Below are 16,643 nucleotides of genomic sequence, written 5' to 3'. Positions count from 1 at the left end.
ATTAGGTACATACTTACACTAAAATGTTTATAAAATGATAAAATTATTTAAAATAGATTCAAATCTACAGATTTTTATCAACAATTAGTCAAAATTACACTATGATTTAATTAATTATAAGGAATGATAAATAGATACTTTTATATCTGTGAACACAAATACTTGCGGACTTTGTGAAGGCGTATGGTGCGAGACTCGGTGTTACCATGCATGTTGCAGGTGAGTCATGACGTAAGCACTCTTCAGTCTGGTTTCAATGCCATCGGATCTTGGACCTAGGCACATAGGCAAAGGATGGGAACACCGTAGGTTTTTAGTCAGTAGAAGTCTGACACGCCCTCCCGCCCATCCCAAGGCGGGAGATAGTCATTTGATGATTTACCTACGTTAAAAAAAAAAAAAAAAAAACACTCTTCAGTCCACGTTTACGCGTTTGGGTACCGCGCCCGTATTCATAATGCCTCTGTACATTAATTGAATATGATAATGGCTTATTCTAGCAAAAAGATATGACAGCCCAATCATTTTATGTTTTTTAATAGCGTTTACGATTGTAGAAAGGCTTCTTGTTTCTAGCAATGAAGTGTAAGTATGAGATTTCTTAATCGAACACTATCTTCTTGATACAAAATTAAAGGTACCGCAGCGTTTTAGTATCAACCTCGGATTTATAACTATACATTATAAAACACCGTAAAGTCGTCAGTATTCCACGTGTAGAAAATCCGAGACAATTACAATAAATTATAAAAAATCTAAGCACTTCCTATGGACCTTAATAACAAAGGCAGGCCGGTAAAAGTTGTGTTACAAAGACATTGTCTCTTGATCAGCATGAATTCCAGACTCCAGTGTAATAATTTTGCCTATCAGAATAAAATGGGATTACTTACATGTGCTATCGAGCTGCTGCAATCACCTCACCCTAATTATTAGAGTCTAATATCTCGTCTAGACGTTTGTATTATGTGCCAATAGTAATGGCAACTATAAAAGGGGAATTTATTACTTGGCAGATATATTTTGAGTGTAAGTGAGTATTGGTACAACATTGGTGTGAGATCCACTTGTTATTGGTAATAACATCAGCCCTGTATTATATACTGTCTCACTGCTGGGCACGGGGCTCCTCTACTACTGAGAGGGATTAGGCCTTTGTCCACCACGCTCGCCTTGTGTAGATTGGTACACTTCACTCACCCTCAATATTGCTATAGAGAACGTCTCAGGTATGCAGGTTTCCTCACGATGTTTTCCTTCATCGTTAAAGCAAGCGATAATTCACAAAGAATACACACATCATTTTATAAGAATCAAAGGTGTGTGCCCTTAGGTTTTGAACCTGCTGACATTCGTCTCGGCAGTCCGTTGCACACCCACCTAGGCTATCGTCGCTCTTTGTTGTTTGTATTTTAACAAATATCAAAGGATTTTCGGTTAACAGTTGTAGGCCGCGGTGTTACATAAGTCAACGTACCCTAAAACGGACATAGCTTACTCAGATGTGTGATAATACTTACTGCTGACTACTGTTTATTACAGTTAAAATTTATTTTGTCTCTTGTGTTTTATATGTAATGCCTTATAAATAGGTTATATTTGTTCACGTATAATTCCCCAGTAGATACTGCATTTTATCTTAATCCATTTTCCGTTGTTTATAAGTGTTAGCGGATGTGCACTATAAATCATATAGATATTAAATATATTAGATTAAAATAGTTGACCGATTCGGCGACGTACTTATATTGCGTAGATATGTTATGCCGTGGCTGGTCAGGCAGTGGATATTGGTATTTTCTGCACAGTTTAAGCCCGAACTCTTTAATAGTACTCTGTGATAAATGCCAAAACTGCCACTTGTTTAATGGGACCTTACATAGATAACATAATATGGGTGTTAAACACATAGACCAATATATAATACTGGAAAGTTAGACCTCTACTACCTTTAAAAAGGAGAAAGGTATGTACTGTTTAGGTAATACTGTTGATATTTGGTACATTTAGACTTCATATTATCTGTATCTCCTTTGAACTAGGAAAGGATTTGAAGGGTAAAGAAATAAAACAAATAATAATCTCATTAAATACTTTAATAGATTAAACATTCGAATACTTATTCTATTCTAAATCGAACATTTGATCGCTATATACTTACTTCACTAAGCATTTATTCGACATAATTTTTACTTATTTCCTTATAACATCGACAATAAACATCTAGAGGAGAGCATTCACATACTAACATCCGGTCATAGATACACGCACCGGATGTTGATCAACATTTCGACCATAGACAACACTTTATAGAAATTATAAAGATCTCAGTGAAGTCCCTGTAAATAAATTTAATAGCCGAATTGATTCAGAAATCGCTATTTAAAATAACCATTTCAAAGTATTCCTTCATCCCTTCATTATGAAATCATAAAAGTTTATTAGCTCATTTATTCTGTGAGGGCTAGTACCACAGTATATTATATTTTTTGCAGCAATCCACATTAATGCAATAACAAAAAAGTGTCTTGCTTTAAATCAAAGTCGCAGCACTTATCTTTAATAATAACCAATGAAAACTTCCTTATTTCTTATACTTTTGCTTTCATAACCGTTAATATTTCAATACTTCTTGTCAGTATTTCGTCACGAGATATCAAACGTCAGATGTTAAATAAAATTAAAACTTATCTTGATAACACAAAATTCCTTTTAAATCACACAATCAAAATAAGCTTTTATTTTAATCCAAAATCTTATCCATATGAAATATCTAAATAACGCAGTAAGTCTCACGTTTTTGCACTTGACTTATACGTATGAATACATACTTCAACAAATATGAGATTCCATGATATCAATTAAATTTTTGGCATAAATTTTATACACAAGCTTACAGACATTAGTGTCTTTGTTTCAATGAAGTCATCTGAGAGAACCCTAGTTTCTTATCATAAATCATTATTTTCAGAAACAACTACGTGCATTATTTAGGGACTCCAAACAGACCTTAGCTAAAACATCAAATTACGAATAGAAAAATAAATAATTCAAACAAAAACATATACTCGAACTATCACTTAAAATTTTCATTAAACAACCCTAACAACAATGTATAAATACTTCGATATGCGAATGCTCTTTATTACTCATACAGTCGCAATAAAACAATATTTCGCAATTTCAAAACAAACATGGCGTAAATACTTACTGCTTTACTAAAGTCGGTTGCAGACCAAGAATTAGGCTGTTACCTTAGCTCACACAGTAACAAAATTACAAATAGTACATAAATTACCTTACATAGTTTCCGGGTAGCATGCATGTATGTAAACATAGCAGCTATGCTAAACTAATTTAGCTTTGTTCTTGGCCTGCAACTTGCATGATAGACGTTTTGCACGCGTGTAAAGGATATTCAATGTTTTGCATTACCATGTTGAATGAGTAACGTCGGAGCGAGACAAAACGTATCACAAACGTCTGCAGCGTTTATTAGTAAGGAACTCAATTTATATTATTTACGCCATCTTTTTCTGAACATTTTGCGTCCAGTACCAGGGATGCTGAATGACTATTTTGTTACATTAGTCATTGATTGGTAAGACAAGTAAATTAGATTATAAAACATACTTGTCTGCCCCATACTGTGCAGGATATGCGTGATGACGAGACTACGATCAGCGAAAATATAACAAATCTATACTAATATATAAAACTGGAAAGTTTGGACGCGCTATCTCAGGAACTACCAAATCGAATATGTTTTTTTTTTCTATAGGAAGCTACGTTACTTCTGAGTGCTATTGGCTACCTTTTATGCCCGGAAAAGCTCTTTCACGCTTGCGGAAACGTAGGCAAAAGCTAGCATTATAAAAACGTGATCACACGTCTTTGGCATTGCTTATTTGCTTGAGTTGTAATTTTCTCTTAGTCTGACATACTAACGTCTCGTTATCATTTCAATCCTGCACAAGTATATGTGGCCAAACCTTAAGGGTTCCCCAGCAGCGGACGGGATGAACTGAACTTTCATGATGGTAAACCTCCTATCTCCTACAACATAACAATTAGATGCCCTTGTTTCAAAACGAGTTTTTTTTCCTATCCGAAGTATATACACACAATTTTGTCACAATAAAAATCGCTTAATTTTACGCATCTTTACATCGAGGCTTTAAACATAGCATTAATATTTATGCGACGTGTATTCACGTTCTAGAACATATTCGTTGACGTATAAACACAATCAACTTCGACCTGGGACGTGATTACACGTCTTGACTTAAATGAATGACGTGATATTCTGTAAGTTTAATACGGTTATTTGATACAGCTAAAAACATTGAAATTAAATCTAGTGGACGTAAATAGAAAAAAAAATATCAAAATGAATTATACACGTACAGTTTTGTTTCATGGAATAAGTAACTTGAGATTGCAACAGCATTGTATAAAATTACCGAATGGGCACAATGGTAAGAGCACCAATTCTATCTATAAACTACTTTTAGCGCCTTATTTATAGCAAACAATTCGATATATACTAAACAACGAGTCTAGAAGTATTATAAGTGTAAGCCAGGAGGCCTTTGTCCAGCTAGCAGAACATTGAAAATAAGTTACTCAAACCACAAGTCAAAACGTTGAATAGACATAAAATACACAATATCAGTGTTCCCTAAATTCAACCTAAGTGGACACTTACAGTCGTCACAAAACAACGTGATGGGACGTCCCACCAAGTTAATTTGTGTTGCGACCGACAGTACAACTCATGTTAATCAAAGGTTGGTGAATCCAGACATATCCTAGTGTAAATATTGTACTCTATTCAGCCCTTTGTTAGAATAACGACAAAGTAAATCGATGGGCGAGATTTTAGCAAAATCATTAAACTCATGGAAACCAGACGTATGTATGATGTTAACACCCTGCTCTCATCGAGAGAATAACTGAGTATGAGTTAAACTTCATAAAACGTAGAGCTGCCATATAGTTACTTAAAAACAGAGATACATAGCTAGAAGTCGATTTCATACAAGTAATAGAAATGTACGAGAAATATTCCTTTTCACTGTCAACAAAACTTGCACACATGCCTTAATATAGCTTGTTGAATAAGTTTAAAGCTTTACTCGCTTATCGCTGGTAATACGACAGTCAGTGTAAGTGCGCACGAGCAGCAAAATATTTGTCAGCTAAATTATCGGATATTTTACCGTTCTGCAAATAACGCACGTGTGCTTTTGGATTTAAGGGCTGAATTTCGTCTGCAGTATTTAATTATACAACAATAGAGCACCTGAATACATGGTGAGTATATACTAAATAATAAAAAAAACGAATGGTCACGCACACAATCTACATTAAAACATAAGTAAAAATCTTTTCGTACTTTTGTACAGTATAAAAAAATGCAGTGATATCCGAATGATAATATTGTATTTGAATAATGACAGTACCGTCTTGTTTGGCGATTCGTAATTTTTTTTTTATCACCAGATGAATATTATCCAACAAATCAGTTATAACCGGCCTGAATAATATTGTAACACAATCAAGATATTTTATTTACTTATACTAATTTATTAACATTCAATTTCTTTTTCTTAACATTTATCATTGTTAGAACTTCTATCGGATGATTGGAAAATCAGCCTTAAATAGGATAAGTTTAAATACCTTATCCATTACACCCAGCATGTTTGGTATTGAAAATTTTGTTTCTTTAGAACTTAGACAATGTTGAAAAAAAACAAACACATCACACTTGTATCCCCGAAAGGGTAGGCTGAGATGTAACCAAGGCACTCACTTTCTGCCCATATTCCGTCCTATGTGATGGGGATGAATATATTGCCGTATCAGGATTCAAACCCAGGACCTCAGAATGGTGTACTGCGAACGCTGCACGCCACCGAAATTGAAAATGTAATAACTGAGTGCAATAGACAATTCCAACAGTTCGATTAAACGAAACTTTTTATAAATCTCGCAAGACAGTACCACCAGTTCCAAATATCTCTAACCCACGATTAATAATACGAATACCAAATGCGTACAATCTAAACACTTTAGAATACAATTTTATAATCACAATATAAAACACATATATTTTGTGACGTTTGAAAGTAAGGCAGACGGCGTGAGGGACACTAACTATTCAACTAATGAATGAGTTTCAAAATTAGTTTCTTTTTATTTTTGAAAGAATTTCGGACACATCTCTTACTTCTGCAATTCATTTATATCCAACTGAATTTCGGCTATGGTATATTATGGCTACAGCCAATCTCAACTGAGATTAGCCTAATACTCCGAGCTGCCACTAATTCCTATCACAAAAACCCATTTACGGTGAGTCACCCAATCTTCTTGGTCTTTTAGGTACTTACCACGAGATTACCGAGGCAGTCAAAACCATTGACGTATATTCTATAGACACGAACTTCCATATAAACTATTTGTTCAAAATCTGAACAATGGCAACCAAAACGTCACTGTTATAACCTAAATAGGTTCACTCATTCATCACTTGAACAAATAATTTTACATATTTGACTAATATTTTTTATTCAAATCCAGGTTTACACTTAAACTCAAGTTCTTATATCAAGAGCGCCACTCCGCACACAACCACAAGCTGTCAATTTTGACCATACTAAAGTCAGTTTGAATGGTTGTAGTTGCTCAATTGAATTGAGTTGAACACAGTGAATCTTCGGAACGCCAAATCTAGTACGTACTACATATATATCGATGGTCAAATACTATGCAAATTTGACCGTAAACACTTTACATTCGATCACTCACTTATCTCATTTCATTCAAAACACCCTGGATTCCGTTTCCTGTATGTTTCCGAAGTGTGAGCTATTAATTAATAACGCCGATTGAAATTATCTGCCTGCGCATCGTTGGACAAAACTAAAAAATCTTAGGGCGTGTTACTGTTGTTTAATGTTAAATACAATTCTCAGTGCGTATTATAATAATGCCTGTTATTATCAAAATATTATAGTCACCCTATATTAGAAATAAATAAGTCGTGGTGGATGCTTCTTTGCCGAGAAATGTGTTATCCGTAGTCATTTTGGGTTTTAGCTCTTGAAAGTCCCTAGTTATAAATACCCTAAATATAAGACGTGTATCTAAGTACTCCTACGCACTTTCAATAAACTAACCCAATTCCTAACTCCGGAGCAATGGTAAGTATAGACCAATTAAAATAAGATATCTACAAACTTCTCATGCGAACTTCATTCTAATTGGTCCATTTTCGCTATCAATCCGAAGAAACAGGATAATGTTGAATATATTTATATTGTATTGTTACACCATTGGAACTCTCCCGTAATACCTACCTGAATGTGGAAGGTTCGATAATGGAACATTCTTGAAAGATCTTGATATTTCCAGAATGTCGTGGAAACTCGATAACGAACCTCAAATTTCCTAGAGAGGTACCGACCATTCCGGACCATTCGAGAATGTTCTACAGACATCCATGGTACATGCGGCCGGGTATATAAGGAGCGCGCGCGGCTGCCACAGTCAGTCTTGTTTGCGACGCGATCATCGAGTTTCCACGACACTCGGGAAACATCGAGATCTTTCCAGAATGTTCCATCGCCGAACCTTTCACATTCAGATAGGCGTTATTATCGGCGAGTGTCTATGGATGTAAGAGTATTCTTTATCATTGATGTAAATAAGCATACGTAGTCTTGTCGCATCCCTCACGTCGTCCACCTTCGCTTTCAAACACTCACCATTGAACAGACGAAACAATTTATTTCAATTGTTAACACAAGTCACCGAACTGATTTACAATGTGACCATATAAAATACCTTAGCTCAGTTCAAAATGATTCAATGCTACATTGAATATCACTGAAATTATGAAGAAATCTGCATACTTGAGTTCTCTATAAGTAATTTGAAGGTATGTATGTCTACCAGTATACATTATGCATTAGGCCAACATGGTGAACTAAGGATCTCTATGGTTTACACGGGTTATTAGTGCCTTCGCCAATGGACAGGAGTAATATACGATTTCAAATCAATTAGCTGTTATATTAAATATTATGAAATTCTAGAAAAACATGAGAATCCTATTATAATTCAGCTCAAATGTCATCCTTCATTAGCAAAGTAACCACAAGCCCAGCAGTGGGACAGTACCCGTCCACACCGGGGCTGATATCAAGCGCATATATTACCAGCTCTGTATTATATACTGACCACTGCTAAGCATTGGCCTTCTCTAGTGCAAGTTGACAGACTTCAAATACTTTCAAAATTCTATAGAGATCTCTCAGGTATGTGGGTTTCTCACGATGTTTTTTTTCACCATGCTAGTTAAATCAAGCATGTTAAATGCAAATATCGAGTCATTTTGAACAGTTCAAACCAGGTGATGCTCTACGAAGATCATGGATCAGTGAGCTAATACCATGATTATATGTGATGATGGTGAGCCCCCAGGGCCGATGATGGTCGGAGTCGGTGACGGTGATGGTGGCTGGTCAGTTTAATCTGGTGGCAGGTAGCTGAACAGCTTGTATTTGTCACGGATGTACGGGCGGACATCATCTTTCTGCAAATATTATATACATGATGACCCTCTTCAGACTTACACATTAGGGCCTGTTTCATATTGTTCAAGTAAATTTATTTGACATCGTATTAAATGTAGTATTTTGTTTTGGGGTATTCGGGGAGCTTATGGCAATTTTTACAAAATAAGTTATAACTTAAATAACCATACGCCAATTATCGCCAGTGCTCGTTTTGTAACCTTTTTATTTGGAAGCGTAGAGTAGTGTGACTTTTGTATTTAGTCGGTTTATACATTTACGTGACAAGTATCATTTACTAAGAATTTTGTAACAAGACTTTAATATATTAACTGTTTCGAAAAGCCAAGGGAGAATCGTTGCCTCGTCAAGACATTTAAGTTTCTAAAGGTTGTTATTAGTTTCCATGAGGGACTATCCCGCCCTCATGCCCATTCCTGCAACTGCTGTAATCCATGATCGGGAGTTACATGCACTTTATAATACCGAGCGGTGAAGTTTCGGCGAGTTTCGTGTTATCTCTCAGGGTGAGGAACAATACCTTACAATTCAAAGTTCTGTGTCGTATTGCTACTGTTTATTGGCGGTCGTGTTGCTTACCATCAGGCGAACGAAATGCTCGTCTGGTCAATCAGTTTCAATGAAAAAGGTCTCTGTATCACTAATCAATCATTGACCCGCAAGCCGCAACGTTTTTATTATACTAATTGCATGTTTGCTTTATCCGACACTGACAAAAGCGTGAGCATATTTTATTACTTCAAAAAAGTATGAATTATTGAACCTTAAAAAATATTGTTTTTACTCACAGTAGCCAGATGTTCGAGGAACGGCAGCAGTTTGAGCAGCTCATTGTCGCTGCGGTCAACGAACCAGCTGTCGATCGGAATCCCGTTCTCGAGCTGATAGCCGAACGCCTGCGGACTGTTGTCCACTATGACGGTCTTGCGCAGGTCGCGGCCCAGGATCGACAGATCCTTTACGTAGTTGCCGTTTACGAGCAGGCAGTGCTCGCGGAACAGACTGCGTGATAAAGTATAACTAATTATTGTTTTTGCCATGTTATCTTATGCAAAATCTATCATTACATTATGTTCTAAACAAAGACATGATTTCTATTGTGAACCGGGCGTATGAGAAAAATGGCTACATATTTTAATTAAAGTTATAATTCCTAAAACATTGCTGTTGTGTTTTAAGTACAAAAAAGCAACGAAAAACTTCCACAACGCAATAAACACTTGAAATGATAATGAGGTGAATGTTGGTACTGACCGGTACTTGATCCACCTCCTGGCGGGGTCAAGCAGGTTGAGCAGGCGGTCGGCGTACACGCGCTTGCTGGCCGTGAACAGGATCACCTCGTACAGCCGCGACACGCGCGACAGGAACTCCGCGAAGTGCGGGCGCGTGCGCACGAACACCTGCGACCGTGTACACCGTCAGTACTTAGTTATTTACAAAACGAGAAGAACAGAAAAAGGGGTTTGTTAATAATATAAGTGCAAGTGTTTTTACACTTATTACAGACACTGATAATAGCAGATAATGATTTTAGATATTTGTCAAATAATAGAGTATTTGACTCATTTTTGTTTTTTACTTTAATCAAATATGACACATAAATCTAAACAGAAAGAATGATTAAAATCTAGTAAATAATCAACAAGTTATAAGCCCTTGAAATTCGGAGAAGTATCAAGAAACGAGAAAAGAGGCGCAATACAGGCACGTGACGTCATCGTCAATTTCTATGCGTGCGAAAGAATGAGATGGAGCGATATCTCTACTACGTGCCCACTCTAACATATTGCAATATGTGAAATTTGAATTACTGTTGCATTTCTTAACCAATTTTAATGCAATTTTCATAAAAGGCATTCATTTTCGTATTACTTGTTGTGATATACAGAATTGTACATAAGATGAAAATAAGAAAATAGCCTATTGCATACTATAAATATAACATATTTAGTTAGAAATATATCCCTTTCTCACTACACTTTCATAATTTATTTAAATAGTTAATTGGTATGTTAATTATTTATGGTCTTTGGTATAGCACTTCTTATAATATCATAATGGTTACTGGGATTACTCACAGTGTATCGGCAGTCTTGGAAGAGCACAGGGAAGTGGAAGCTGGCGTCGGGCAGCTCCTGCAGCGAGCAGTGTACCAACGTCTCGTCCAGGTCAAGCACCTACACAATATTATGAATATTTTGTATGGAGATAAACATGTGTTTTTTTAAAGTGATTTCAATATAGCCATACTTGTTAGCTTTCAGCAAGACAACATAGTCAAAATTACTTTTCAATGTTAGGTAAGTACTGATCTCTAGATATTAAGCGGGATCTATCATCTCAACGTCAAACTTCAGTCTGAACTTCAGTTATTATCAAGTATGACAGTAACTGTTAGTGTAAATATGACAGTACATGGGGACAGTGGAGTGAGGGTGTGTACGTACGAGGCTGAAGTCTGGGCTGGTGCGAGTCTTGAGCGGCAGCGCGGGGTAGCGCGCACGCAGCGCGCCCGTCGCCACGCTCTCCAGCGGCGGCAGCTGGCAACACATCGTCAGTGAGACACCATGACAGTCACTACAATTTCTTTATTTATTCTACCGTAAAGCAATACGCATATACCATACCATCCAGTAAGAAGGGCAATGTAGCCAATATTAATGTCACTAGGAGTACATTTAAGTCCCAGTGTCCCAACAATGGGTCGTGTTGCTATTGTACCCGAAGCAATTACTAATTTAATTAATAACAAAAGAACCTAGTATTTAAAATTTAATTTTTACTCAATCAGATATAGTTTTGATCTCCGTAACTCAAATGAATAACTCAAGTCCTATATAAAGTAAAATCTAAGTACAACTAGACCCTTTTATATACGAACTTTTGACTTGGATCTAAGTTTTATATTGACTAAAAGTTAGTCTAGCTTTGGTTAATACAACAATTAAAGCAGTTGTAAACGTCGCAAGTTATACTTCTACGGCAACAATTCCCTGCAACATTATCCAGTGCTTTATGGTGAACCTATTACTATATTACTAATGAATGTACAATTAAATTAGATAAAATTATTGTAAGTTTAACCTAGCAAATTCTAGCAGCAATATATTGCGCAAAAAGAACTGCGAATATATCAATAATGCTATACACATGCAACTCGCAGCAACTGTTGCAAGCTTCAAAATTTACAAGTCAATTTGCTGTGACTGAACTAATTAATTGCTGCAAGAAACTAATCTAAACCCGTTTTAAATATACCCAACTAATATTTTCGAAGAGTGTACTGGGAGCAGCTGCTGGAGGCCTATAGCCTCAGGTATGTCAAAATGAAGGACATGATATAAAACTCTATCTCATTGCAAACCTCCAATTTAACAACTATGCAAAAACGTCATGTATCTTGTTTCGAAAATAAAAGGCTGTTTTATTTTATTATTATTTTATAATATTTTGGAAACATTTGCGACGCGAAATACTCGTCGGTATTATTGTACCGTGATAGTGTTGATAGTAACTCGCCGCTTTATATATTCAGAAAAGGCTTCGAGCGCCACGGACACCTGCGTCGGTAACTAATCGATTTAATTTGATTAATCGAATAAACGGACTAATTAAATGTTTATCGGAAGACACTAATTAATCGCTCGCGAGGATTAATTGGCTTAGAAACAATTACGTTACATTAGCTGTACGATTCATTCTCTACTTATCTGTTGTATGAGATAATTTTAGGTTGGAGTACATCTAAACTCAGAAATAATTAAAAAAATATTTTTTGGTAATGGTGACTCCAAATTCTGTAAAAAGACTGATATACTAACCTGCTTGATGAACAAGTAAGGGTCGAAGGCGTCCACCCACGAGGATATCTGCTCGCAGTCCACGCGGCTGCTGCATGACGAGATCACGTCTGCAGCCTCCTCCTGCATCAATGATAGAATTTAGATTATATCCCTTTACACTCATGTACAATTATTCACTGAAAACATGTTCTTATCCTACTAGAAAATGTAAGTCTTAAGTGTTTATAAAAAAACAATCTAACTAGTGTTCTTTTCACGGCTTAAGTTTCGAGTGTGATATATATACATATCCGTAAAAGCATGATATGATTGATAATGGGTAAGCAGAGTGTATATATTACCTCGATGTCAGAAGGCGTTTGTTCATCGTGACACGCCAGGGAAGACTCATCGGCGACAATTTCCGAACCGTTCTGAAAATAAATATTTTTTTTAGCAAAGGAAAAGCATTTTTTTTAAATAACTCTTGGTTTGGTCTTTCAATCACACCAAATATAATGAACACTATAAAAAAATTTTAGACATTTGTTTCCACTGTTTTCTAAAAATACTATTATTGTATAGTTTCCAAAACTATCCCACATTTTGTGCTATATTCTTGCAAGAGAGTTTCAATTACAACAGCTAACGAAAATTTATAATATGATACATGGTTCCATCATAGTAACCTGTGATGGAGTTTTATGGAGCAAAGATCCAAAGACTCACCCATCCAGCGGCCTCAGCGGCGAGGCTCTGACTGATCTCCGCCAGGAAACCAGTGCTGGGGCTCCTCGCAGACAGCGCCTCGAGGCTCTCGATGGCCGTGCCCTGCGTATCGCACGTCGACGAAATCTCGCACTCCGAGTCGCGCACGTACCCGTCCTGCTCTAGCATCGTTACGAAGTCCGGCTGAAGAGAGAGACAGGTATAGTTTGATTGGAACACTATTGATATGAATTCTATAGTATTGCAGTGAGTTATTGCAATACTATAGAAGTACTGTAATATAATATTTGGAATATTTCAGACTTCTTTAATATTTCTACGAGTCATTTTCAAATGTTGATAGCATTACAAGCGGTAGATGAACACAATGTGTCTAAATTTTTCCCCATTTTTTAACATTAGCTTACTATAAGTACATGATGGTCACTTTCAGTATTTGCAAACATCCTGTATACATAGTGTAATACTGATACATACCTGAACATATTTCTCGCCGTTGGTCAGGAAGTCCGCGCAGTTGTCAATGTCGTCTGTGGTGGACGTCGGCTGGTACATTTCTAGGTCGTTGCTCGACTTCCTCCGCTTCAGGAGACGCTTCTCCACCGAATTGGTGCGTGATTTCTGGCAATATCATTTTGCTGAGTATTTTAACATGTTTAAAGAAGCAGGGTGATCAAATTAAGTCTGATTATAAATGCAGAGCAGTGCAACAAGAAACAATTTGTATCTGGTCAGCATAATCATGACAGACTATCTCAAAAGATTTATTAAATATTTGAGTGTTAGCATAAATATGGAGTTCACTAAATAGTCTAGCATAAAATATAGTCGCTATGCTAACTGTATAATAATTTTTAACCAACTTCCAAAAAGGAAGGAGATTCCCATTTGATATATTTGTAGTATTTCAATGGGAAGTAAAGGTAAAGCTGTGTTGACCCTATACGTCTTTTATTTGTAGTTAACACCTCTTATGCTAGAGAGAAATATTATCAAGTTACTTACCACCACCTTCTCATCTTCCTTTTCAGTGGTCATCACTCTAGCAGCCTTGTCAGCAAGATAGTTGATATCATCATCAGTTGTCGGCACTGCATCATTGATCAGCCTGGCACATTCAGCAATTGCTATGAAGTCATTCAGACAATCATTTGGCAGACACAATTCTGACGATTCCACATTATCAGTGTCAGACTCCTCTGATTTTGGAGTTGGGAAGTCCACAAAAGTTGTGGTGTGAGCCTCATACATAGAAATGTCATTCTCATCACTCCAGCTCGGCTGGTCTACTGGGCTTTTCTTGGTCTTCTTTTTTGGACTCTCATTAGTTGAGCTCACTGTTTTAGGGCTGGTGAGGCCGATTTGACGGACTTTTCGTATTGGTGAACTGTTCAGCGAGACAGACTTGTTGTTGTCTATACGCCTAGTCTTCCGAGGGGAGCTGATCGCGGAAGATATCTCTGGCTTCCTGAGCTCTCGGTTTAAAGAACTGTGACGAAGTTGCACACTCTTTGTGGTCCTCACTTCCCTCTTTGTTGTGGTTGTGATTTTATCATTTTGAGGTTTCTTGACCGATGTAGATGAGGATACCGTTTCCTTATTCGGCCTCACAACAGTCTGAAAGATGGGCTTTGTATTCTTCGGTGTATCTTTATGTTTGGATTTGTTCTTATGCATATCAACTGCCTTCTCCATGCTTCTGATGGTTCTCACAGGCCTTGTTTTCAGTTTTTGTGATCTTGTTATGCAGATGTGTTGGTCAGACAGGGCATTTTTCACCGTGTCCCGCTTCAATGCCTTCTTCCACGCAGGAGAAGGTTTTGGTAATGGTTTGTTAATCTTCTTCTTCAATTTTGTCACTTTAGTTGCTTTCTTACTTGAGAGCGGCCGCTCCCTTTTTCTACTTCTTAACCGCATTGCAATATAAGGTGGAACCTTAACCTGAAAACAAATTCCTTTTATATGAAAAAAATTCTCTGTACAGAAATCATTATATGTGATATGAGATTTAAAATGCAAATAAGTTATTACAAAAAAAAATTGAGTTTATGTTATAAGTACTTTATGTTGTAGTTTTGCACATTTAAACAAGTTAGAAAGTCAGGTTTCTTATTTTGATCCTGTACCAGGTGCTATCAATCAAAAGCTTATGGTCTAAGAATATTGGATGTGAATGATTAATAAAAAATGGTTATAAAATAAATTCTAAATACAAATTGAGATTTTTTCGGATGTTCTTAATTTGTTGTGTTTGTTGTGATATTGTTTTTTCTGCTAAGGAGAAAGTTTGACTTGGTACAAATATTTATGTTATAAAGTATCACTACAAATGTACTATGACCACATTGTATGATAGTCAGATAAATATGCTTGTTTCAGTCCCAGCTTCTTTGTTATTTTTAATGAATACAGGATAATAAATAGGTATTATTGGTACAAGAAACACAGACAATTGCTTTAAAATAAAACAGTGAAAGATTACAGTATTTATATGTATCTTTTTAAACAAATTGAGGCAAAACAGACAAAGTACTAATGTAGAAGAATTGATAAAAAAATATATACTCACATGAAATTGTTGGATATTTATTAATAATTATTTCACCATTTGTTAACACCACGATATAGAAATATTTGTAGATTACACTATAATAATAATATTACTTATTAGATTTACACAAATAATTATTTACACATAGTTTCATTTCCGCAATTGCACGGTGGCGCGGAATCTCTTCGCGCCTTTTTCACACACCACTTTTCGACGCATATCATTGGAAAAGTATATAAAAAACGTTTTAAAAACACATTTTACTTAATGTAATTATAGATTAAATCGCAAACTATATATTTATTTATAGAATTACTAAGATTTTTACATCTCAACACAAAAAGAGCGGCACTGGTGCGTTATCGATTTTTTCACCATTTAACATATGCGTTTTGCAGTGATGCGTAAGAATTTATTCACCCGGCACACGAACAAAATAGTTAAATCACGGAAATACAACGAAAACACTTTCGTAATAGTACATTACATGATAAATTTTTATTATGAACACACAAAAGCCAAACAAATGTCAAAATGGCGGCGTTTCTTTTTAATTATGTAGTCGGAGCTGCAGATGGCGCCAATGCCACCGCGCATGCGTTTTGTAGCTGCTAGCAAAAGTCGATAGCAATGTATTGTAACTTTTCTACGAAAACATGTGTATTTACACTGTGTATTTACAACTCATTCCTTTACTTTATGTATAAAACGATTCGAAGAACAATAAATTAGATACAGAAATAAAATTATTTGTATTTTAAGCTAGTGTATTTAATGCAAACCCATTATTATATTTTTTAGCAAAAATAAACAGGTACAGTGTACCTCAAAATGTCGTCTGTCCCATTCACTCGCATAGAAAAGTGCAAATGAGAGAACGTTAACCGCGTTTCATAATCGAATCTAGCAGTTTCAAAATACTGTTCGTGCATGTAAATCAAAATAAGAATTTAATTTGTTATATTTTATGCT

At 36.0% G+C, this 16,643-nt stretch overlaps 1 protein-coding gene across 1 annotated transcript; it reads right to left on the bottom strand.

Moving 5' to 3' along the window:
- Positions 1-2,078: 2,078 nt before the first annotated feature.
- On the bottom strand, positions 2,079-16,244 carry LOC115448608 (CTD small phosphatase-like protein 2). Its single transcript, XM_030176081.2, has 11 exons — positions 15,690-16,244; positions 14,126-15,061; positions 13,598-13,741; positions 13,121-13,303; positions 12,754-12,825; positions 12,431-12,532; positions 11,057-11,149; positions 10,688-10,786; positions 9,861-10,009; positions 9,395-9,608; positions 2,079-8,605 (listed from the first exon to the last, which is right to left on the bottom strand). Exons 2-11 carry the CDS (start codon positions 15,035-15,037, stop codon positions 8,540-8,542), a joined length of 2,034 nt encoding a protein of 677 aa, XP_030031941.2. The 5' UTR covers positions 15,038-15,061; positions 15,690-16,244; the 3' UTR covers positions 2,079-8,539.
- Positions 16,245-16,643: the final 399 nt, after the last annotated feature.

Source organism: Manduca sexta, chromosome 18 (genome assembly GCF_014839805.1).
Source record: "Manduca sexta isolate Smith_Timp_Sample1 chromosome 18, JHU_Msex_v1.0, whole genome shotgun sequence".
Lineage (NCBI taxonomy): Eukaryota > Metazoa > Arthropoda > Insecta > Lepidoptera > Sphingidae > Manduca > Manduca sexta.
Note: the sequence above shows the minus strand (reverse complement) of the source record. Positions and strands in the feature narration are given on the sequence as shown.

Coding starts and splice junctions, on each gene's coding strand:
- LOC115448608 (XM_030176081.2), bottom strand. CDS start 15,037: ATGCGGTTAAGAAGTAGAAAAAGGGAGCGGCCGCTCTCAAGTAAGAAA. Junction 13,304..13,597: donor ACGGCGAGAAATATGTTCAG/GTATGTATCAGT, acceptor CTCTCTCTTCAG/CCGGACTTCGTAACGATGCT. Junction 12,826..13,120: donor CCGCTGAGGCCGCTGGATGG/GTGAGTCTTTGG, acceptor ATTTATTTTCAG/AACGGTTCGGAAATTGTCGC.